Source organism: Muntiacus reevesi, chromosome 18, assembly GCF_963930625.1.
Source record: "Muntiacus reevesi chromosome 18, mMunRee1.1, whole genome shotgun sequence".
NCBI lineage: Eukaryota > Metazoa > Chordata > Mammalia > Artiodactyla > Cervidae > Muntiacus > Muntiacus reevesi.
The window spans coordinates 17,631,349-17,653,511 of record NC_089266.1 but is presented as its reverse complement, the minus strand read 5'-3'; the positions used below and the strand labels follow the sequence as shown (position 1 = coordinate 17,653,511).

General features: G+C 51.8%; 1 protein-coding gene across 1 annotated transcript in view; it reads right to left on the bottom strand.

Moving 5' to 3' along the window:
• MAP3K14 (mitogen-activated protein kinase kinase kinase 14) overlaps positions 1-22,163 on the bottom strand; it is a 43,185-nt gene that overhangs the window by 4,795 nt on the left and 16,227 nt on the right. Inside the window, exons 2-11 of the mRNA XM_065910104.1 lie at positions 15,200-15,475; positions 14,014-14,083; positions 11,887-12,097; positions 11,150-11,761; positions 9,887-10,024; positions 4,383-4,512; positions 4,022-4,153; positions 3,456-3,560; positions 1,554-1,717; positions 907-1,057 (exon numbers count right to left, since the gene is read on the bottom strand). Coding sequence (XP_065766176.1) covers positions 907-1,057; positions 1,554-1,717; positions 3,456-3,560; positions 4,022-4,153; positions 4,383-4,512; positions 9,887-10,024; positions 11,150-11,761; positions 11,887-12,097; positions 14,014-14,083; positions 15,200-15,455 — 1,969 coding nt within the window. The 5' untranslated portion in view covers positions 15,456-15,475. The remainder of the gene's footprint in view (positions 1-906; positions 1,058-1,553; positions 1,718-3,455; positions 3,561-4,021; positions 4,154-4,382; positions 4,513-9,886; positions 10,025-11,149; positions 11,762-11,886; positions 12,098-14,013; positions 14,084-15,199; positions 15,476-22,163) is intronic.

Sequence of the window (22,163 nt, the reverse complement as noted above, 5' to 3'; positions counted from 1 at the left end):
TTTACTCATTCCCTATTCGTTCTCCTCACCACTGCCTTTCAAGCCCTGCCACTTCCCTCCCTTGCACCCCACTGATGTTCCATCTTCAGTAGACATCAAAAGTGCAATATGTCACTTCAGGTTTCACTGAATTCTTGCCAAGTGTGTGTTGTTTTTATTTATCGATTTTTAATTTACACAAAAGGCACTGTATTCTAGGCCTTGCTCTGTTGGTCCCTCCTTCACTGGGCACTATAGTTTTAAGATCCAGCCAGGTTGCCCTGTGAACACCGAGGTGCTTTTACTGCTGTCGGTGCTGCGTGGAGCATCCCGCACCCCACCCCACCCCATCCCACTCCCACCTTTGGCCTCTTCGTGTTTCCCAAGGAGGGACACCCAAGTGCGCCCATCTCCCCTCCCACAAATGACACTGCAGTGTACACCCCCAGGCGTGTCCCTCATAGATCTGGGCAGTTTCTTCGGTGATGCGCCCCGGAGTGGGGTGCAGGGTTCCAGGTCTGCAGACATCTGTCTGAGAGCTGCCAGGTGCCCTCCAGCGGAGCCTATGGGCCACGGTCCCCCATCCCCACCCACAGTTGGCACCGCCAGCTTTCTGACTTTCTCCCATACAAATGTCTAGAAAGTGATACCTGGCTTTATTTCACATTCTCTGCTACTAATGAGTTCAAGCCCCCTTTATATGTTGTGACCTCTTCCCCCCATCTCGAGCATGGCCTCTGCATCAAGGTACAGTACTAAGCACTTGGACTCAGGTGACCTCAGTCTTCCTAACAGGCCTGAGGCTGTTAGGGCATCATGCCCATGCTCGAGACGGGGAGCCGAGGCTCTGAAAGGCTGCACGTCGTGTTCGTGACGCCACACGACCCCGCCGCCTCTCACCTCCCGCCGCCAGCGCGGGGCTCTTACCGTGTTGCAGGGCTAGGCTGACCTTGCCCCCCAGCTCCACTGCAGAAGCCCGGTGGCCTGGCTCCTTCCTGAGCCCCTCCTGGATGGCCTGGGCTGTGAGCGGGGCACAGGAGGGCGGGATCTCCCTCACAGGTGGCGGCTCACTGGCAATCTGGGGGTCAAAAGGCAACATGTGAGACTCGCCTCCCCATCACTTCCTGCCCCTCACTTCCTTTTCTTGCTCGTCCCCACTCTCCCCTGTCCTGCTGTGCTGGGGTCAGTTAAAAGGACTAGAGTGGCCTGATCTAGAGTGAGGGATGGGACTTTTCCAAGAAGAAGGGAAAAGGGGGCTACGTAGGACAGAATAGAGAAGGAGGTGAGGCGCCCATAACCCCCAGGCACCCACGACCCTCAGGAGGACAGGTGGGGGTGGCCTGGGGTGTGGACACGAGAGCCTGGAACCATGAACTCAAGAAGACCCTTCACCCAGGATCTGCCCTCAGACCCTCAAATTTGGGTAGCCAAGTATTTAAGTCAGGATCCCACGTTTCTGATGAGGCCCTGGCTTGCTCCTGCCTGCCACTGAGGAGCGGCCAACACGGGAGGCACCACCAAGCCTGCAGCCCGGGCCCCATGGCCCGCTGGCCGTCCCAGGTGCTCTCACGGACCTTGAGGCAGAGCGGTCCTCGGAAGTACTGGGTCCAGGGGTGGCAGCCGTTGAGCATGTGCAGCATCATACAACAGCTGCTCCAGACATCCACCTTGGCATCGCAGGGCTTGCCCATCACCACCTCTGGCGCCATGTGGGTCTCTGTACCAGGGATGTAGTCCCCTGCGGAGGTGAGGTGAGACAGAAAAGGCAACTGTGGGCTCTGATAGGTGGAAGCCTCAGCTGTGACCACCCCAGTCAGCTCCTGATATACCTTGACTCTGTCTCAAAGTACTGTAAGTAGAGATAAAGCCTCCAGATCCAACTTGCTGGGGATAAGCCAAGGCGGGGATTGTGCTGGGGATGGGAACAAAGAATATATCATCTAAAACACAGGCTCTGGATGTCTGTGGTGGTCCAGCGGTTAAGAGTCTGCCTGCCAGTGCAGAGGACACGGTTCGATCCCCAGTCCAGGAAGATTCCATATACCGTGGAGCAGCTAAGCCTGCGCACCACAATGACAGAAGCCTGAACTTTAGAGCCTGTGCTCCACGACAAGAAATGCCACCACGCCCAGCTAAGAGTGGCCCCTGCTCATCGCAAACGGAGAAAGTCTATGCAGTGACGAAGACCCAGCACAGCCAAAAATAAATAAAAAAAAACACACACACACAAAAAAACCATTGCCTCTGCCCTTTGGATCAAACTCTCAAAATGCCTTCTAAAAGGGGGCGGGATTAATAGTATGATGTTCCTGAAATTTTAGTAACTTAAAAAAAAAAGGAAAAAAAACTTATACGCATAAAAGACTAGAAAGACTGATGCCAGATGTGAATAGTATTTTTTTTCTGGTGGTTTGTGTTTCTTATTTCTGTTTAGCTCTACTTTCTGTGAAAGAGATTAGAAATGATATTTTTATAATAAGATATATTATACATATATATCTTAATAATATATTTATACTATAAATATATATCTATATATTATAAAAATATATATCATGTAACATAATATATTGTTAATATATATTAATATATATAATACAATATATATATAAAATATAAAAGATATTTTATAATATAATAATAACACTATAGTTATTTCAAAGTGGAAAGTAGGTATCTGTGTTCAAATTACATCTTCAGAATTACCAAGAGTCCTTTGATAACAAAGAATCACTTCTAAAAGATTGGTTTTCCTTTGGTCAAAATGAAATAATTTTATGCTAATGCTATAAATAAAAAAGCAGGGCACAAAAGTGTGTTATGATGACCTTAACTATATACAGAAAAGTACCAAAAAAATTATGAATAAGGAAAGACCTGGAGGGAATTATCTAAAATATTCATAATTATCTCTCTGGGCAAGAGGAATGGTAAGAACTTTTCCTCCCCTTCCAAACCGCTGAACACTGTAGTTATCCAATACTTTAATGCGGACATGGATTATTTTAATAATCAGAAAAATATAAGTTAAAAACAGGCATTTCTCCAGCTACAGAGCATAGGCCCCTTGGTCAGCCATCTCATTTTGCTTTGTAAAACTGTGCTCTCAGAGGCGAGGGAGGGCTGAGCTCACAGGCTGGGGGCACAGCTCCCCCGTAAAGGCTGGCCAAGGGGGCTGGAGCCCTGGGGGTTCGGAGACAGCAGACCTTGGACCTTGGGTGTAGCACCCAGCCTCTTTTGTTCCCTCCTCTGTGTAACAACATCAGAAGCAAGCACCTGACATGCATGATTGCATTTAAGCTTAACAACAAAAGCCTCATAACCTAGGGTGGGTGTGGGGCTGAAGTATCTTCATGGACATAAAGTGTTCACATCACTGATTGCCATTAAGGAAGGTACAGAAGGCGCAGGGATAATGCTCAGTGAAGGCCGCCCAGCTGTTCTCTTTGGGGGAAGGGGTGGGGGGCAGGGCATACCTGTGAGCAAAGACTTCCCCAGGCCGTCGGGTTGAAGGCACACAGCGTGGCCAAAGTCGCAGAGGGCTGCGCGGCTCCCATCACTGGATAGGAGCACGTTGTCAGCTGCCAGGCCACCCCGGGAAGAAGAGGAACAGGTGAGTCACCCAGGGCCCCGGCCCAATCTGAACCTCCGGCGGGGCAGTTTTCTGGCTGACCCTACGTGGCAGCTGCAGCTTCTGATTAGTTTCATTAGTCATGGAGGGAGGCGGGAGGCAGGGATCAGTTCAGGCTGGAAGTAGGCAGCAGGCAGGCTCTCAGATGGTGAGGGGATGTGGCCACTTAGCCTTGCTGCCCTCCCCTCCCCATGGTCACCAGTAAGTAGGAGCTTGATTAGCTGTTCTCTGTGGGCATCACCCACTGGAAATCACAGTGCCAGGCTGAGGGCTGGGAGAACACATTTTCCCTTCCTGCTGGCTCAGCCCACCCACCTTGATGCAGGCCCAGAAGATCTGGGAGGAAGAAGGCATGATGGAGTGAGGAGAGAGCCCAATAGGGACCAGGGCCACGGGTGCCCTGAGCCTTACCTTTCACATCTCCATGTAGAATCCTGCGGGTATGGAGGTATTCCAGGCCTTCCAGCGCCTGGCCCAGGTAGTAAAGGGCGCGGTCCTCTGGCAGACAGCCTTTCTGCTTTATGAGCTGACCTAGCGAACCACCTAGGAGATCAATGGCCGGTCTTTACATGGGGCTTTTCTGGGCCTCCAAGTCAGCCAAGGGCAAGAGACTTCAAACGGCAGGTGGCAGAAAGCAGGCCTTTCTTGCTGATGTCAAGAGGTCAAGAGTTTACAAATGAATTGACTAGGGACCAAGGTTAACCTGGGCAAGACTTGAAGAAACCCTTGGCTCTGACTTTGGAGGGAGAAAGAATGGCCCCTGGCTCCTTACCTTCCAGCAGTTCCATGAAGATGTTGACCCAAGGCCCTTCCTTCACAGCTCCATACAAAGGGACGATTCTGGGGGAGGTCAATCCCGCACATGCCATCAACTCCTCAGCCCGAAATACTTCGACTCGCACCTGGAAGGGCCCAGAGGTGGGTGGGAGTCAGATTGAGGGCCCAGGGCTGGTTCCCTGGGCTCCTATCTGGACCCCTTGGAGCTCCCTTCATGGAGACCACGGATGGGCCCGGTGATGATTCCGAGGCCAGGCAGGGCCCGGAAGGGCCTGCTGGACACTTAGAAACTAAAGTGTGCACCCTGGGGCAGTCAGGGTCAATGCCTAGTACTTGACTAAAGTTCTACAGTGCTGACGTTTATGGAAATAGTCACACAAAAATGACAATCCTTATCCAGGCCCCTGGCATGCTGCTCACCCTCAGATCTGCTGAACACAGAACTTTCTTTTCCCCAGCTCAAATGTCTGGACAGTTTCTAGGTTATGGGACCTTCTGTTTATCAACATCCACGTCTTAAGATGCTTCTGTAGCCAGAGCTGGTACAGCCAAGATTCTGGCTCTGTCAGTGCCTCTGGGTCCTTAGTATCCTTCTCAGCCTTTATTATTTGCTGATAATTGTTTGCCTTTCCCCCTGAGGGCTAAAATGTCCATGTAGATGCGACAGTGCTTGTTTATTCTGTTTGCAGCTGTTTCCCCAGGATCTGGGCATAGGAGAGGGTTCTCCTACGGGGAGGAGCTTGGCCCAGGCCCCGCCTGCAACGGACTGGCAGGCTGGGGACCACCCACTCCTCTGCAGGGACCAGTGTGACACGGAAGGAAGAAATAGGCCTTGGATACAAGCATCCTGGGCTGAGACCCTGGCTCGGCCGTTTCCAAAGGTGGATCACTTCCTCTAAGCTATGTCTCCATATGTGAATGGTGGGGGCAGTGGCCTCTGCCCCAGTGTGGGGCAGGGGTTTGGAGGGGTGATAACCAGCACTAGGCCTCAGTGGGTGCTCAGGGAATGGCAGCTCCTGCCTCCTCCCTCCAGCTCAAATGAGAGCCGCTTAATAAATGCTTATACTTGCTATAATAGAGACTTGTTTTTCCTTCCGGCTGCAGTTGGCTTGCCTGTTAGCCCCGAGAAGTGCCACCAGGGGGCGTGAGTGGTAACAACATTAGCCAGGAAGCAGTCGGTCAGGGTCTGGCAGTCTTCTTCGGAGACCTGCTGACTTGTGCGGCTTTTGGACTTTTGCCTATCAGTGGAAAATGTCTCTTCTGATTACTTGCAGAATATCTGGTTGATCATCTTGCACGAACTTTGACTCTGTCAGTGTTTCCAGCTCTGAACCTGAATTGGAACTAATTTGTCGACAGGACTTGTATTAGCAAGTGTCTTTCACCCTACTGCTCCCAAACTGTGAGGTGAAGTGTGGACCACGGAGAACTCACAAGGGGAACAGTGATGGTGACGTCTAGGGACACTACCAAACTACTAGCTTGAGACAGTTCGGTTTCAGTGACTGCACTGCATTCTTTTGAGGATGTATCTTTATGAAGGCAGGTCTTGGAGGCTGCTGTGACAAAAAAGGTTCTTTGGGGGATAGTGTGGAGCAGGATGTGAAGGGGATGGTGTCCAGTGATTTCAAAGGTGGAGAAGCTGTGTGTGCCCAACAGGATATACATTCCGTTAGTAATTATGGTTGTTTAAGAAGGAAATTTATCTTTCAGTTTATGTGTGTTGTTATGCAAATGGTTACTAGATTGTTAGGATAAAGACTTATTACTTGACCCAATTATTTAACAGATGAAACTTGCTTTAGTCTGGGGCACCTTGGAAAAATGACACGAAAGGCTGTGAACCAAGGAAGTCTGGAAGCTTAGGCTTTAATTTTGAAGAAATCTGTAAGTCTTTCAGAGTACCCCAGTGATATTAATACCCTTCCCAACCACTCTGATCAAAGGGAGCTAGAAGGGACACTTCAAAACACAAGGTGTGTTAGAAGTCTGGGCCAGCCCCAGGGAGAGCAGGCTGAAAGGATGCTCTCGAGGGAGAAAGGCTGCCCTTCTAATCCAGGCCAGCTGCCCACCTGGCCACCTCTCCTCTCTGGACCTGAGTGTCCTCATCTGTCCAGTGAGGGCTGGACTCTGATGAGGATGTTAATGAGAACTAATATTTAATGCCCACTTAACAGAGTCCAGGGACTGTGCTCAGAACTTTATTCATTGTTTGCATCTTACAATAGCCTAGGAGGTGATATCATCTCATTTTACATACAGAGAAGCTGAAGATGAGACCGGTGACCTGCTCAAGGTCACTGGATATAAAGGAGCAGAGCTGGGGTCTTGGGGAGGTAAGCCTTATTCCAGAGCTACCAGCTCCCCTACCTTGCTAAAGGCCTTTCCAGGGGTATTAGCTTTTACATCCTGGGCATTTTTTTACTGAAGTTCAAGAGCATGCATGCCCAGGTGGAAGCATGGTCAGCAATCACCTAACTGCCAAATCCACAGGCCATTTTCCTTTGCTTAACTGCCCGCACGCTTTATACCAGGGGTCTCTCCTTCCTTCTTGGAACACTCCCTCTTGTTTTCTTTAGTATTCATATTCATTTTATTTCATCAGTAAATATAAGGGAATAAAAGCAATTCTATAAGTTCTTTTAAAGATCTCAGGAACAATAATATGTGAGAGGCATATAGTTTTGTCCATTATTTCCTCATCACCATGGAGACAGTCTCCCCTTGGTCCTTGTCCTGATTTCCTCAACACTCGTCCTGGCTGACTTTACCCACGTGCCCGACTGATGGCTGCTTCTACCATCTTTCCACCATGTAAGTGTCTACCCCCACTACAATCCGAGCTCCTTCAGGTCAGGCATGTGGATTCCACACCTCTGTCCCCAGCCTGGGCCTAGCATCTGGCACAGAGCAGGGGTTTGGTAACAACAGTTGGCTGGACTTGGCCAAAGCCACTCCAACCCAGATCAGAGCAGAGCAAAAGGAGGCTCCTAGAACTCCACGCTCCAGCCAGACATTCTCAAACGAACAGTTCTTAAGCCTCTTTGGGCCACAGACCCCTGTGAAAATCTGGTAAATAAAAAATGTGTGTGGGTCCACCCGTGGCACATGTAGAATATAATTCCAGGAGTTCATGAATCTTATGAATGAACTGACTAGGATTAGAACTTCTGCATTGACTGGTGTATATTACCAGTGAGGAAATCTGCCCATGATCCACTGTTACATGAAAAAACATGGTACAGAGCAAATGAACACAACCTCATTTTAATAAAAGACATAACTACATGCTTATATATGCATATCAAAGGGGGGTTACCTCAGAAGAGGACTGGGGGACAGAAAGACTTTTGCTTTTTGGGGTACCATTCTTTTATAATGAGTCTCTATTAATTTGAAAGTAAAAAGATCAAACAAAATCTTTAAAAAAAACCCCAAAACCTGACATTAAAGCCTGGGTGTGCAACCAATTAGCATCTGACCTGGGGCCAGCAGGGTGCTGACATCACCATGTGATGCTCCACATCCTGGATCCTCCCTGGGAAGCATCAGAGGGTGTGCAGACTTGCTGTGACCCCATGTGCACTTTGACCTCTGATCCTTGGCACCTCACTCTCCACCCCTACCCTCCTGGCAGGGATCTGTTTCTCAGATCTTCCAGCTGAAAATGCTAAAGGAAACCACTGCCTTCCTTACTGCCCTCCCCTGGAGAGAAAGGAGGGGTGGTCTGCCTGACCAAAGGCAGCTGTCTGGGCCACCCAAAGCCAACCCTGCTGAGGTCCTGGGTTAGGGGGAGGCAGAGGTCCGAGAGGCCGGCTCTGGGGGGCTTGAGCAGCAGGTCTGGGCCTGGCAAGTCCACGCGTTGTGCTTGGAGCTTGTCTGGCTGCGTTGGGGAGGTGAGGAGTGGAGTCCCTGTCCTCTTCTACTATATTAGGGTTGTTTACCTTGTTGCCTGGGACTCTGAGAACCTCAGCAGTGCAACAGCTGAGGAGCCTGGTGACTAAGCTCCCCAGCACAGGCGTTCATCTCCAGGATACTTCACACTCTCTTGCCCTCCTCCCACCCGCCTCTCAGAAGGGACAGCTGAGCCTTCTCTGGTGGCTTGGGGAGGGGACTGCAGCTGAGGAGGTCAGGCACGTGGCCCTGGCATCCCAGCAGGAGATGATGACCCATGCTGGCAAGAACTAAGCACGTGCTTTGGTCAGTGGTGGGGTGGGCAAGGGTGGAGCTGGCTTATTTGACAGAGTGTGTCTGAAGTTTGGGGTAATACCTACGGATAGTCCCCTCTCTCAACCCGTTGCCCCGAGGCCCAGACTCTCCAGCTCCAACACCTGGTCATGTACCAGCCAGGGAAGCCAGCCCTATTCACATCGCAATCCCCTCACCCCTTAAAGTCGCAGGCACCCAAGACAGTGGCGCCAGCAGTGTCCACTCTGCGTGGGGCCTGAGCAGGCTGGACCTGCTTGTTCTGGCTATTTGGTCCCTTTCCTCTGGGGAGTCAGAGTGTCCTGAAAAAAAGCCATCTGAAAAGGTCTATCTTTGAATTAGCTTATTTCACGCTGCCCACGGGCTAAGGAAATGGCCCATGGAAATGTTTCTGATTTCCACCTTAGGAAGTCTTTGGGGTTAGCCCTTATTCTTAGCTGAATTTAAGGTCAAGGGCAAGGAGGCTTCCAGTCAAGGTGAGGGGAAGAGTTGGGGTAGGAGAAAGGATATCTGAAGGAGAGGAAGGCTGATACCCTCAAGGTCTGCTGGGCCTGGATGGTGTGATCGGACAGAAGCAGGCCTCGGTTCCAGGCCCGGTTGTGGGGCTGTGGGCAAGGTGCAGACCCTCTCTGGTCTTCAGTTCTAACATCACGGAGATGAGGGAGTAGGAGATGTGACTTAGGCCTCTGCCTCTAATTAAAATCCTAGAAGCACGAGTCTTCTTCCCCTGCCCCTTCCTGAGAGGGTCAAAGCCGAACTCTGTAGTTGGATAAACCTGGGGCTCTCACGAGTCTCATTGCCTCATACTGTCCATCTCCAGGACTGATTACATCCAGTCAACAGGAGGCAGAGTCAGATCCGGCTCCCAAAGGGCTCCTGTCGGGGGCTCCTCTTAGGGGGGCTCCTGTCAGGGGGAGACTGTGTTCTTGCGATTACCTTCCTATCTGTTGTGAAGTTTAAGAGTTTCAGCTCAGTATGAATTTCGTGACAATCCAATCATCTTCCAGGTTTTGACTTGCCCAAGGGGCCTAGCATCAGGAGGGGCCCAGGTTGCACACACAGCCTCACGCTCCCACTTACATACACACGCACCAAGTGTGGCTGCCAGGCGGGGACATGTGACCAGGACTGTTCCCCCTTCCAGCTCCAGCTGACCCAGGGCAGCCAGGATAGCCAGGCTCCATTAAAGAGAGTCAGAGCCATGGCCACCCTGTGATTAACTCCGAGAGAAGGCAGAGGGAAGGCGATGGGCCTCCGGCCCCCTGCCCTCTGCAGCCTCGGAGCCCGGCATACCTTTTTGACAGCACACTGGAAGCCGGTCTGCTTGTCCTCCATCCTGTGGACCTCTCCAAAGGAGCCTCTGCCCAGGCAGGGCTGGCGCGTGGCCCAGTGGACCTCCTCTCGGTACTCATAATCCACCGGCTTGAGTTTCTGGGGTTGGCAGGAGAGAGAGGCTGGTTTCAGTGGCCAGGGCAGTGGAGGGATGAAGGTTACAGTGAGGAAGGCTTGCCAGTTGGTGGCCTGTGCCAGGCTGCTGGGCTGAGCTAAGTCCTCACCACAGAAGACACCAGCAGGTCTCAGGCAGGGCTTGCGGTCAGTGGAGGGTGGGGTGGGGTCGGGGGGACAGGACCACCGGAGAGGGGGTGGTAGGAAGCAGGCGAAGGCAAAGGAGAGCTTCACAGTCTGCCTGAGGTAATCTGATCCTTGCAATGAAAAAACCTCCTCCCCAGACTTGTGGTTGTGGGACAGAAATGAAATTGTCAACGACTTTGATCATGAAAAACATGACTCCAGCTAAAAGGTGAAAGAAAGGGAAGGACAATGAAGAGGGGCAGAGGACAAGGGATGTCAGAGATGGATGGGATAACATCCAGAAATCTAAGTTTGGGAAAATCATGTAATGTTACAAAGTTATCCAGTAAACTAGAGAGGGAGAAAAAAGTTATGACAAACCTAGACAGCATATTAAAAAGCAGAGACATCACTTTGCCAACAAAGGCCTTTATAGTCAAAGCTATGGTTTTTCCACTGGTCGCATATGGATGTGAAAGCTGGACCATAAAGAAGGCAGAGTGCTGAAGAATTGATGCTTTCAAACTGTGGTTTTGGAGATGTTTGTGAGTCTTTTGGACAAGCAAGGAGATCAAACCTGTCAATACTAAAGGAAATCAACTCTGAATATTCATTGGAAGGACTGATGCTGAAGCTCCAATACTTTGGCCACCTGATGCAAAGAACTGACTCATTAGAAAAGACCCTGATGCTGGGAAAGATTGAGAGCAAGAGGAGAAGGGGGCGACAGAGGATGAGATGGTTGGATGGCATCATTGACTCAATGAACATGACTTGGAGCAAACTCTGGGAGATAGTGAAGGACAGGGAAGCCTGGTGTGCTGCAGTCATGGGGTCACAAAGAGTCAGACATGGCTTAGCAACTGAACAACAAAAGAAGGAAGGTAAAGGAAAGGGTGAAGTGAAGATGGACGGCCCTAGAGGTGGAGGTGGAGGTGGAGGGGGTGGTGATGGCACATGTCCGTGTGTTTGGGGATTACTTGCCTCGATAAGTAGGACCCCCTCGCTGTCCTCAGTTTCGGGGTTGGGCTCCTGAGGCCTGGAGCCCCCCACTGACCAGGTCTTGGCCAGGCTAGCCAGGCTGTGGGCCTGGCCGGAGCTCACGCTGCCTTGCAGAGCGTGTACCAGGTACTCCTCCACGGACAGCTTGTCACTTGAGCCACGAGACGGGCAGCTGGGCTTCAGGTGAGGGCTGGGCAGGGGCTTCTGGCTATCTACACAGGCCAGTCTGCTCAGGTGTGGGCCGGGCAGGGGCTGCTGGCCGTCTACACAGTTTGCCAGTTTGCCGAGGAAGAAGGACTCTAGTGGGTGAGGCTTCCAGGGCTGGAGAGGGTGGAACGGGAAGGGATGAGGCAGCCTGCTGTAGGGGAAGGGCTGGGGCAGGGGGCCGGCGTCCTGCGGGTGGTGGGCTTTCCACACGTGGTTCAGACACTGCAGGGGGCTGATCAGTTTGTGGAGTTCTGGTCGAGGCAGCGCTGGCCGCAGGCCCTCCCCGAGCTTCTTAAACCAGAGCTGACCAAGGCCTGGCTCCTTCAGAGGCTTGGTGAACTGCGGGGCATTTCTAACATACGGGGGACCCAGTGGAGACTCATCTTCCTGCAGGGGAAACACAGTGTTAGGACATGGAGCTGCAGTCAAGGTGCGGGCTTCCTGCAGGCCCTGAGCCCGGATAGTGCCTGGGGTGAGCCCGGCACAGGGGTTGGGGTGGGGGTGGGCCTCACCTGCACCGGGACTGTGCAGCTCTCCTGCTCGGGGGTCCTGGGGAGGGGTTTGGCCAAGGCCACCCCCGCCTGAGCCGGGGACTTGGAGCTCTTCTTCTTGCGTTTCTTCCGGGCTTTGCTGCGGCGCTTCCCCTTCCAGCACACACGGGCCATTTTCCCCTCAGTCGAGTGGGCCACATTGTTGGGGATCTGATCAAGACTCTCGGACTGGCTGTCAGACAGACACAGACACGCCGTCTGGGTGTGAGGAGGTGCAGGTAACTGCGATGGAGTCACAGAGACCCGAGGTCACACCCCAGCTTAGTCAGGACCTGCGGGAACTCGGGACAGTTCCTGAGCCCCGAGGACTGTCCGGGTCCTCACTGGTAAAGAGGAGCTAGTCTTTTCTGCCAGGTGGGGTGGAGATGGGGTTTAAATGAAACAGCTCATTTAAAAAGGCTACCTGGGGGGCTTCCCTGGTGGCTGAGTGGTGTAGAGTCCAACTGCTGGTGCGGGAGACGTGGGTTTGATCCCTGGTCCGGGAGGATCCCACATGCCTCAGTGCAACTATAGAGCAACTACAGAGCCTGCCCTCTGGAGCCCGGGATCCGCAGCTACCGAGTCCACACGCCACAACTACTGAAGCCCTAGCGCCCTAGAGCCCGTGCTCCACAACAGGAGAAGCTGCTGTAATGAGAAGCCTGCGCATTGCAACTAGAGAGTAGCCCCCTGCTTGCCACAACTAGAGAAAGGGCCAAAAAAAAAAAAAAGAGAGAAAGGGCCACATAGCAGCGAAGACTCAGCACAGCCAAAAATAAATAAATAATTATTAAAAAAAGAAAAAAAAAGAAAGAAAAGGCTACCTTGGTGTCTGGTCCCAAGGCAAGACTCTGATAAACAGTGGTTATTACCAAGGTAAGAGGCTGCACATTGCTCTTTTGATGTGGATGGAGAGAGACGAGGGGGGCTGCCTGTGGAGAAGGGGGCATGTGGCTCAGAAGGCCACACCCCATGGCAGGCACTCTCAGCTCTGAGTTGGTTTCTGTGGCCTCTTAACCAAGGACAGTTGATGTTGGTCACCTCCACCCCCACCAGCCCTGGGCCCACTTAGCTCCCCCAGGAATGTGAGGAGTGGCATAAACAGACACCCTGCCCAGGCTGGTGCCCGGGTACCAGGGGAGCCCGCCCTGCTGTGACAGCTGGAGGCTGAGCATCACCGTGGCTCTAACTTGGCTCTCGCCCCTCTGGATATCAAGGCCCCGGTGGTCCCTCTGAAAGGGCTGCTGCCAAACAGCTGTGGAGCCAACCACGGCCTCAGCTGCTCTCCCATGGCCTCGTCTCCTGCCCCCATGAAGGAGGCCGACTCACCCCAGTTCTGGGGATTGCTAGGGGTCTGGGGGTTTCTCAGGCAGCAGAGAGAAGTGAGTCCATCAGAAACCGCCAACCCTGGGCCAAAAGGTATCGGGCTGGCATAAGGAATCTGACCAAACAGGGAACATTTCTTGGTTCAAGGCCAGGTGCCCTCCTAAAATCTTTTCATCACTAGTGGTCCCCAAACTCCAGTGATTAAGAAGTCTGCCTGGGGAGAGAGGAGGACCTATGTCCAGGTTTGACCTCTAGTTGCCAAGAACCAGTCTTTGGGGCTGGGGAGCCTGGAAACAGACCGAGCCTCACTCAGCTTCCTTTCCACAGGGCCAGTGAGCTGCGAGTCTGCCCCTGCCTGTTTCCAAGCCCTCATCCCTCCCTGGGTGTGTCTCACAGAGGGAAGGACATGGGAGGTTTCTCCCCGAGTGGCTTCTCTGGGCCTGCACTTGTGGTCACGCACCAGCGGCAAGGTGCCTCCTGTTCCCAGCACCTCCCTACCGATGGGAACCGAGGGGAGCATCAGGGGCTCCGCGTAGAATACAAATAAAACGTCAAGCTGATATGACCCAGAGGCAGTCATCCACACGCTGGGAGCAGCTTTTGAAAAGCTTATTTGGCTGGGAGAGTGGCTCAGCCAGGAAGCCTGGGCAGGTTCCAAGAGCTGAACCACAGGTGCTGAAGGCGGGAGCCAGGGGTCATTCGGGAGGGCCGGGGCGAGCAGCTGGGGTGGGGACGCTGCCTCTGTGTCAGCTCGGGGCGCCCCACTCAGGCTGACTGCCTTACCTGTACTGTTTCGAGCCAGCGATGAAGATCCGTTCTGAAAATGTGGGGCTGAACTCTTGGCTATTCTCACCTTTTAATTAAAGGAAAAGGGGTTGGACGAGCAGAAAGGAGAAAGAAGAGGATTCGGCACTTAGGAGAGCGGCACTTTGCAGATACCCTCCTGGCCACTCCTCTCACGGCAACCTCACCCTGCCCTCCCAGCCTGGGGGTCAAGGGCACCGGGCATGCCTACAACATGGGATCATTTAAGGGCGCCCACCCCACTTCACCCACTGTGAGGTGTAAGTGAGATGGTCCATATAAAACACTTGACACGGTGCCTGGCACATGACTCAGTATATACTATTATATACGTGTGTGGGTCGAACTACCATTACTATGCCACTCACTCCGCTTTAATTTTTATTCTCTCATCTCTCGCCAAAGACCAGCCAGAGGAAGCGGAAGATGCAGGGAAGGATGGGCGTACATGGGAAAATACCGTCAGCAGCTGTCAGTCTCGCCAGGCTCCACCCCAAAACTTCCTGGGGTGAAGGGAAGGTGTGGGGAGGGAGGGGATTCCTGACCCTATCCACCCCCTTGGGAGTTTCTCAGGCTCTGGTGGCAGCCATCATTCTGAACCACCTTGAAGTCCTGCTAGCGGAAGCAGAAGGACCAGACCAGGCCTCACCCCGCCCTGCAGGCCTGAGGGCAGGTGTTCATGCTTTAGGGTGGGGGCCGCCTTGAGGTGAAAGCGATGAAGAGCCTAATGCCCCAGAGCGGCTTTCCGGGAGACCTGGCCTTTCCTGTCTGGGCCTCTCCAGAGATGCTCAGGCTGCCCGAGGTCCCAGCAGAAGGAGGGGGGCCTGCCTGACGATGCTGCAGACTCCCCAGCACCTTGGAGCTCGCGCATCCCTGCTTCCCAGCTCCCTTCCCCTGCCCTGGTCACCATGGGCAATGCCTCATTGGCCACCTCTCCCTTCCTGCACGTCCGCCCTGGCGCTGTCCTAGCTCCCACGTCACACTGATTCCTGGCTTAACCCCTGGTCCTATCTTGTGAGTGTCTCCTATGGTGCTCTCCCTGAGCACCCTCTTCCATAAGGGGACCATGAGCCCAGCCCTACCTGTGGCCAACCACCCTTGTCCAAACACTGTGCCCACCCTCTCTCTCTGCCCCCCACCCTGCCCCGAAGTCCGGGACCCTTACATTCGGCCTGGGCGATGATGGAGATGGCGGCTGGCCCAGCTTCGGAGCCATCCTTGGCTGTGCCTTTGGTGATCACGTCGTTCAGGATCTCCCACTTCCCGCAGAACACGGGGCTCTTCTCCACGGCCTCCAGCTTGTGGATGGAGCTCTGCTTCTTCCCCATCGCCTGTGTCTTCTCCTTGGCTTTGGCGAACTCCTTCTGCTGCCCGACCGTGGAGCCGGGGGCGCCTGGGCAGGCCATCTCCATCACTGCCATCTCCTAGGCTCACACTCACCCTGTGAGAGAGGCCACACGCAGAGCAGGTCACCCCCAGACCCCAGGGTAGCTGCAGTGGGAGGAGAAAAGCAGGGGCAGAGGGCCTTTGCCCCCTCAGGCCACATGTATTTATCCTCCAAATGATCCAAATGGCAACCTGACCACGGTCTCGTGTGGGGTGAGCCCACCAGCCCTACCAGCTCTTCCCCTCCACTCCATAAAAAGAACTCTGGCCCACCTCCTCTGGGACAGCTGTGGATCAATGTCTGGGTTGGTTCTTTCTTGCCTTTGTAAATAATGGCTGAGTCGTCTTCTGCTGTTTATTTTGTGGTGAACTTTGCTTCCGCAGAACAGGGTGGTGGATCCCATACTCCAAAGCCATTAGTCACCTCACAGATTCTGTACAAGCCTTGCCTTCTTAGAGGACATGCCTGTGCCACTCACTGAGGGCTTTTCTCCAAGCGGAGAGAATCGAGGTTTTGTTTTGTTTCCAAGTTGCAGGTAGAGGTATGCATGTACATATGTGAGTGCATGTGCATGTGTGTGTGTATATATATATACACATACATGCATGTGCGTATATATATAGACTTGCGTGTGTGTCTATTTATATATACACACATTATATACAGACACATATGAAATCTTGTAAAACCTAAAAGCCATGCAAGCAGCAACACCAGAACTTGGCTCCTTTCCTGAGCTGCATCTGTTTGTGGCTTTCCAGAAGGGACTGACATGCTACCTTCTGTAATGTCCAAACTCATTTGCTGAAAACCTCTTTCAGGTATTGTTTTTCTTTCAGGCAACATTAGTAATGGAATTTGTATTAGAGCCCACGTACCCCATCACCAACTGACACCTCTAGAAATATGAGAAAAAAGCACAAGAATTCATCTCTCTCTGGGCTCCGTCTCCCCAAGCTCTGCATTCCCACAGTGCCAGCTGGGAGAGAGAGTGTACTGTTGTGACAATTTGTGCAAAGAGCACGCAGGCTGGAGTGGTCACAAAAGAGAACAGTGCTGCCCTGAGATTGTTAGCAGTTGGGAAGTTTTTTAGAGATGGGGGCTCTGAACTCCCAAGGGCAGTACCCTACGGGGTCATGACTTGTTTGAGACAAAGCCCAAGAACTGAGACACTTTCATAAGTGCTCTTTGATGGCAGCTTGGTCCTCAGGCTGCTGCTAACAGATGAGGTCTTCTCTGTGGTAGCTCCATTCATCCTGATTCACGCCTCCGTCTGCTCTTGAGGGATGAAGACAGACCGCGGGAAGCCAGGCCTCTATACCTCTGCCCTTTTGCATGATTAGGCTGGAAGCTTCCAAGAGACAGTGGGACACTGGGAAACTCTAGGCTGAAACCTCCTGCCTACAGTATCTGCCTCACCACAGCAGACACGAAAGGCTAAGGCAGCTTGACTGGGGTGTGGGGGGTGGGGGAAGGTTTGTCGGTTGCTATGAATTTGATGCTCACATCTCTGCCTTCAAGGGCCTGCTAGTTTTGAACTCAGAGTGGTTCCAGCTTTTAGCCTGGATGCCGGTGTGGCCCTGCAGGCTGGATGCTCAGGTGGCTGAATGGGTGGCCTCACTGTTTCTTGATGACCTTAAGAAGTCTAAGGGGTGCTCTGACTTCAATTAGGTGAAAGCCCTCCAAGGCTGGTTGTTCTACTTGTAAGAGTACTTTCATCCCACTCCACACCTCTGCAGCCCCTGTCCATCTCCAAAAGGACTTGATCCAGGGCCTAGGGTAGGGCCTACCTCTCTCAGCCTCTTTATAAGAGAAACGAAATCTTACAAACAGACCCCCAGCGCTCCAAATCTAACAGTATTAGACATACGCCTACAGGGACACTGCTTCAATCTCCTCATTTTCATGGTGGCCTTATCAGGCAGAGACTTGTCAGAGATCACCAGTCTGCATGGGGCCATGTGGGACTGGGCCTATTGGGCTGTGCTGTCCACTCCCCAGTCCCTGGGCTGCAGGCAAGGGGGAATGTCACGGGCCTCCCTGGGCAGAAGGTTCCTGAGGGCAGAGATGGTGCCCCTGGTGTGCAGCAGGGCAGGGCACAGGGGTGCTGGCTGCAGGAGGGAATCAAGGATGATGCCGGGCATCTTGGGATGAAGAGTTTCACCAGATGGCAAGAGAAGTGGCCAGTGGTCAGTCTTGTTCTGAGGCACCCGCCTGTTTAGAGCCAAGCTGCGCTCGGGCTCATGTGGCCTTTCCTGCCTGACATGGCTCACCCAGAGCTGGCGCCCCTCCAGACAGGCGTGGGGCGCCCCTCCGCCACGAGCTGTCCTTTCACCTTGGAGGGTGGGTGGGCAGCTGGCCAGGGGCCCTGGTCCTTCCTCTGCGAGCACTCCGGGCTCCCCGTCCCAGAGAAACCGAGGCCAAGGCAGCCGAGGTCGGGGCCGCCTCCTCTGCAGTGCCCTGATGACTCACCCGGCAGCCTGGCAGGCAGAGAGAGGAACAAGGGAGCCTGAGAAGCTAACCCAGCAGCTGGCTGCTGAACCTGTGAAGGGCACGGGGAAAACAGGCTGACCCTCGCCTCCCGGGGGCACGAAATCACGGCCCGGGAGTTATACAGCTTCTCCTGTGTCTGCCTTTCCGGTGCCACATGACCATGACTCAGACTCTCATCAACTGTCTCCAAGTTCAAGAGGCTATTCTCAGGACACTCTGGCCAGACAGCAGTGCTCGACATATATACACGCTTGCTTCCTCACTCCCTCCCCACTTCCACGTGGGTTCTGATCTACAAAACATGGGCTTCTGCACTAAGCCTAGGACTGCTGGTTGGGTGGGCCTGCCCAGCTCTGGGCTTTGGGCCCCGGCTTGCTGCCCCAGCCCGGAGCTCTGCAGCTCTGCCCCTTCTCTCGCTCCTGCAGCTCTGCCCCTTCTCTCGCTCCTGCAGCTCGCAGGAAGTGAGGACTAAGTGGGAGCCTGCTGTGTCTCTGCCTTTGAAGGCAAGTCAAAATCCTGATTCATTTCTCAGCTGGATGCTCTCCACAGCTCCACTCAGGCCTTAGATGCACTCTTTCCTCGGCTCCATGTGTCAGAGCTGAGGATGTGAGCAGTGGCAACAGCCACACCCGCTCGGCTCACTCACAAGGCCATGAATGCACAAGGGGAAGGGAAAGGGGCAGAATTAAGTCAGTCTTCTTGTAGGGCCTGATCCACGTACACTGCCTGTTCTCTCTTCTGTGGGGCCTCTGTGACCCCCTGGAGGGGCCTGGGGGTGGGAAAGATGGGGAGAGCCCCAGGTCAACCCCTGGGCACATCTGTGACACAGCTGCAGCGGACAAGGTTCCTGGGCTCCAGCTCAGCTCCCTCACCAGCTTAGTAAAGATCTTCTCTCCAAGCTGAGGAGTTTTCAACGTGGGTTCAAGGATGGCTTCAGGGAGGTCTGGGAGCCCTACGAACTTTATTGGTGTTTTTCCAGGGAAGAGGTCCATAGGTTTCATCATATTTCCCAAGGGTCTGACATTCCTCAGAAGATTGTTCTATCTCCCCAGAAGACCAAGGCCAGGGCTAAACGCCTGATTCTGGCTCAGTTCTTCTATGCCAACCAAGGAAGAGCTCACCAAGGCAGCGCTATCCTACCTAAGTTACAATAACTAGATGGGTTTTCAAACGTACTTGCCCTAGGTCTACTGAGCCAGTCACTGGGCATTAGGCCCAGAATCTGTACTTCTGACAAGTTCTCTGGATGACTCTAATGCCCAGTGGCCAGGGACTGCCATCTTACCCCTGCTCTATACTTGTCAGGCTGTACTGTCAATATGGCAGCCACTGGCCACATGGTTATTTACATTTATTTTATTTTTCTATTTTTCTTTTATTTTGTATTGGAGGCTTTCCTGGTGGCTCAGATGGTAAAGAATCTGCTAGCAATGTAGGAGACCTGGGTTTGATCCCTGGGTGGGAAAGATCCCCTGGAGAAGGGAATGGCACCCCACTCCAGGATTCTTGCCTGGAGAACCCCATGGACAGAGGAGCCTGGTGGGTTCTGAGTATTGGAGTATAGCTGATTAACAATGTTGTGATCGTTTCACATGGGCAGCAAAGGGACTCAGCCATACATATACATGTATCCATTCTCCCACAAACTCCCTTCCCATTCAGGCTGTCACAGGGCATTAAGCAGAGTTCCCTGTGCTGTACTGTAGGTGACATTCAAATCAATTCATTTAAAATAAAATTTAAAAATCAGTTCTTCAGTTATACTAGCTACCATATAGGAGAGTTCACACAGAAAACCTCTGTCACTGTAGAAAGTGCATTAGACAGTTCCTGTCTGAGACCATTACAGCAATGCTTTCTCTGACAGCAAACTTTCTCTTCCTAGGATTCTGGGATAAGAATGGGGTTTAGATGAAATGATTGCTTGATTAAACTGGAAGGCACAGAGTAATGTTTAAAATTTTGATCTTCAGTGGTGATGACCTTTCTAAAATGTATCATATTTCAGTTCCCTGTTTTAGTAAGGACAGTAAAAACACCAGACTGGGGACCAGAAGATATGAGTTCTAGCTGTGGAGGCTTTTTATTAAAAGGCAACAGGACCATTTTTATTAAAAGAAATCATACCTCAACCCTCACAATATAAAAGACCTGGAAACATGCAACTGACACGTAACTCAAATTAGAGACAGCTGCTCTGCTGAAGGTGGGCAAGGGCCCCACACACTCAGCTTGCCTCCATCCACCAAGGACCTCTCCAGCATCCTAGGCCTTCAAGGAAAAGAGTTTGAAAACTACTGACCTAGGAAATCATTTGAGGTTCCTTCTAGTTCCCCAAATGCCACTGATTTGTCAGGATTTTTTGAAGGCTAGATGACTTCGATTCAGAATGATAGTTAATATTTCCTAAGCACCGCCATTATTAGTGTCAATTTCAGAATGAAAACTGAGGTTTAGAGAAGTTCAGTAGCCTGCCAAAACAGTCACATGGTGACAAGTTGCAGAGGTGCAGCTGGACTCATGCTGTTGCCTCTCCAGTCAGCTTGCTTGGCCAAGAGATGATGCTAAATCAAAGTTCATTCCCTTACCTGTGACCAAGCTCATGAGCACCATCACTGAGACAATGGGACTTCTCTGTTTCAGCACCAAACAGCCAACCCATCAAGCCTCACCTAAGGCATTCAACACTTTAAGCCTTGCTTTGCTATATGTCAAACAGAAATATAGGGCCATCTACAAAATGTCCACTGAGGGGCCAGAGCAGACCAGGGCAAATCCTTCTCATGATATTTCATCTGGAAGCAAAAACTTGTCCTTCTCTGAATTCCCAGAGGAGACAAATAGCAGAAGTAGAATGACTCAACTTCCTTAATAAGATATTAGTTGAAAACCAATCTCTTTCTGCTGCTTCCTCTTTTAAGCCTTCAGCTTGCCTGGCTACTAGGCCACATTGGGTCAGCCTCTGCCTATCAAGAACAAGGGGTATGCAGGAAGGGGAACCAAGGGCAAGTGCCAGGCAGAGTGAGCTGGCCAGGCAAAACAGCCATCTGGCCAGGCGGACCCAGAGCTCACCATGCGTTCCCCAGCCCGCTTCCTGCCCTGCCGACCCTCTCCAAGCCCCTGCCCTCAGTCTGTTTCAGTTGCACTGATCCTTTCATTTGCCTGAGCATCAATGGGTGAGCTTTGATTTTTTTCCCTTTGCTCACTTTGCTCCTTCTGTAAAGAGCGTCTTTTCCCTTTATTACTGCTATCTGTCCAGATCTCACCTATCTTTTATAACCTGTCTCCTCAATGAAGCCTTTGCTAGCATACTCCTGCATTCACTCAACAGATATTCAATGAGAGTCTCCTAAGTGTCAAGGGCTGTAATAGTCACCACCATTCATTAAAGGTCTCTGTGTGCTGGGCATGTGTTAGGTGCTTTATCCATGTTATTGATGAGCAACCATCCTGCAGGTTGATGATATTTTTCAGATGAAACTAAGGCTCTGAGAGGTAAATTACCTGCAGAAACGAATGAGGCCCAATTTATACAACTAAAGCATCAACATGTTTTTAAAGCTAAAACCAGGACACTCCTGGCCCTTCCCCGGGAACCTAAGCATCCTTATTTCCTTTCCAGGATAAAAACTTGTTGGCAAAGGTACCCGGAACTCTAGGAATTCAGCAATATTACTACCCATGTCCATATTACTACCTCTATTTTACCCGCAGGGTCTGCTCACTGTTGGTAATAATTTCTTAGCCTGTGTAGGCAGGAAGCACAAGAACTAAAAATTAGGGATCTCATCACTAAGGGCTGGCTCAGCAGAAAACTGGTCAAACTTCTGGTGGAGTTACACCAGTACATGTTCCTGGGAATGTTACCATTTTTAACTAGATAAGTTTTAACCGGTCATTTCATTTTCTTAAAAGGATTAAAAAAAAAAACACACAACAAAACCCACACAATACACACACAAAAAACCAGCGTTCCAGGAAAGATAGTACCACCTTCACTGAAAGAACCACTGAAGGATGTGCTTTTGGAAGCAGAAAAGTAAACCAGAGAAGAAATGGGATGCAAGAAACAATGGTAGGCACAGAAATTGATATGATGTTGGTCGATTTAATCAACAATTGAATGTTTAAAAAAAATCAGTTTAAACCATTTTAAAACACTAAGTTTTAGGGAATTTCCTGGTGGTCCAGAAGTTAGGACTGAGTGCCTTCACTGTTGCAGCCCAGGTTCAATTCCTGGTCAAAGAAC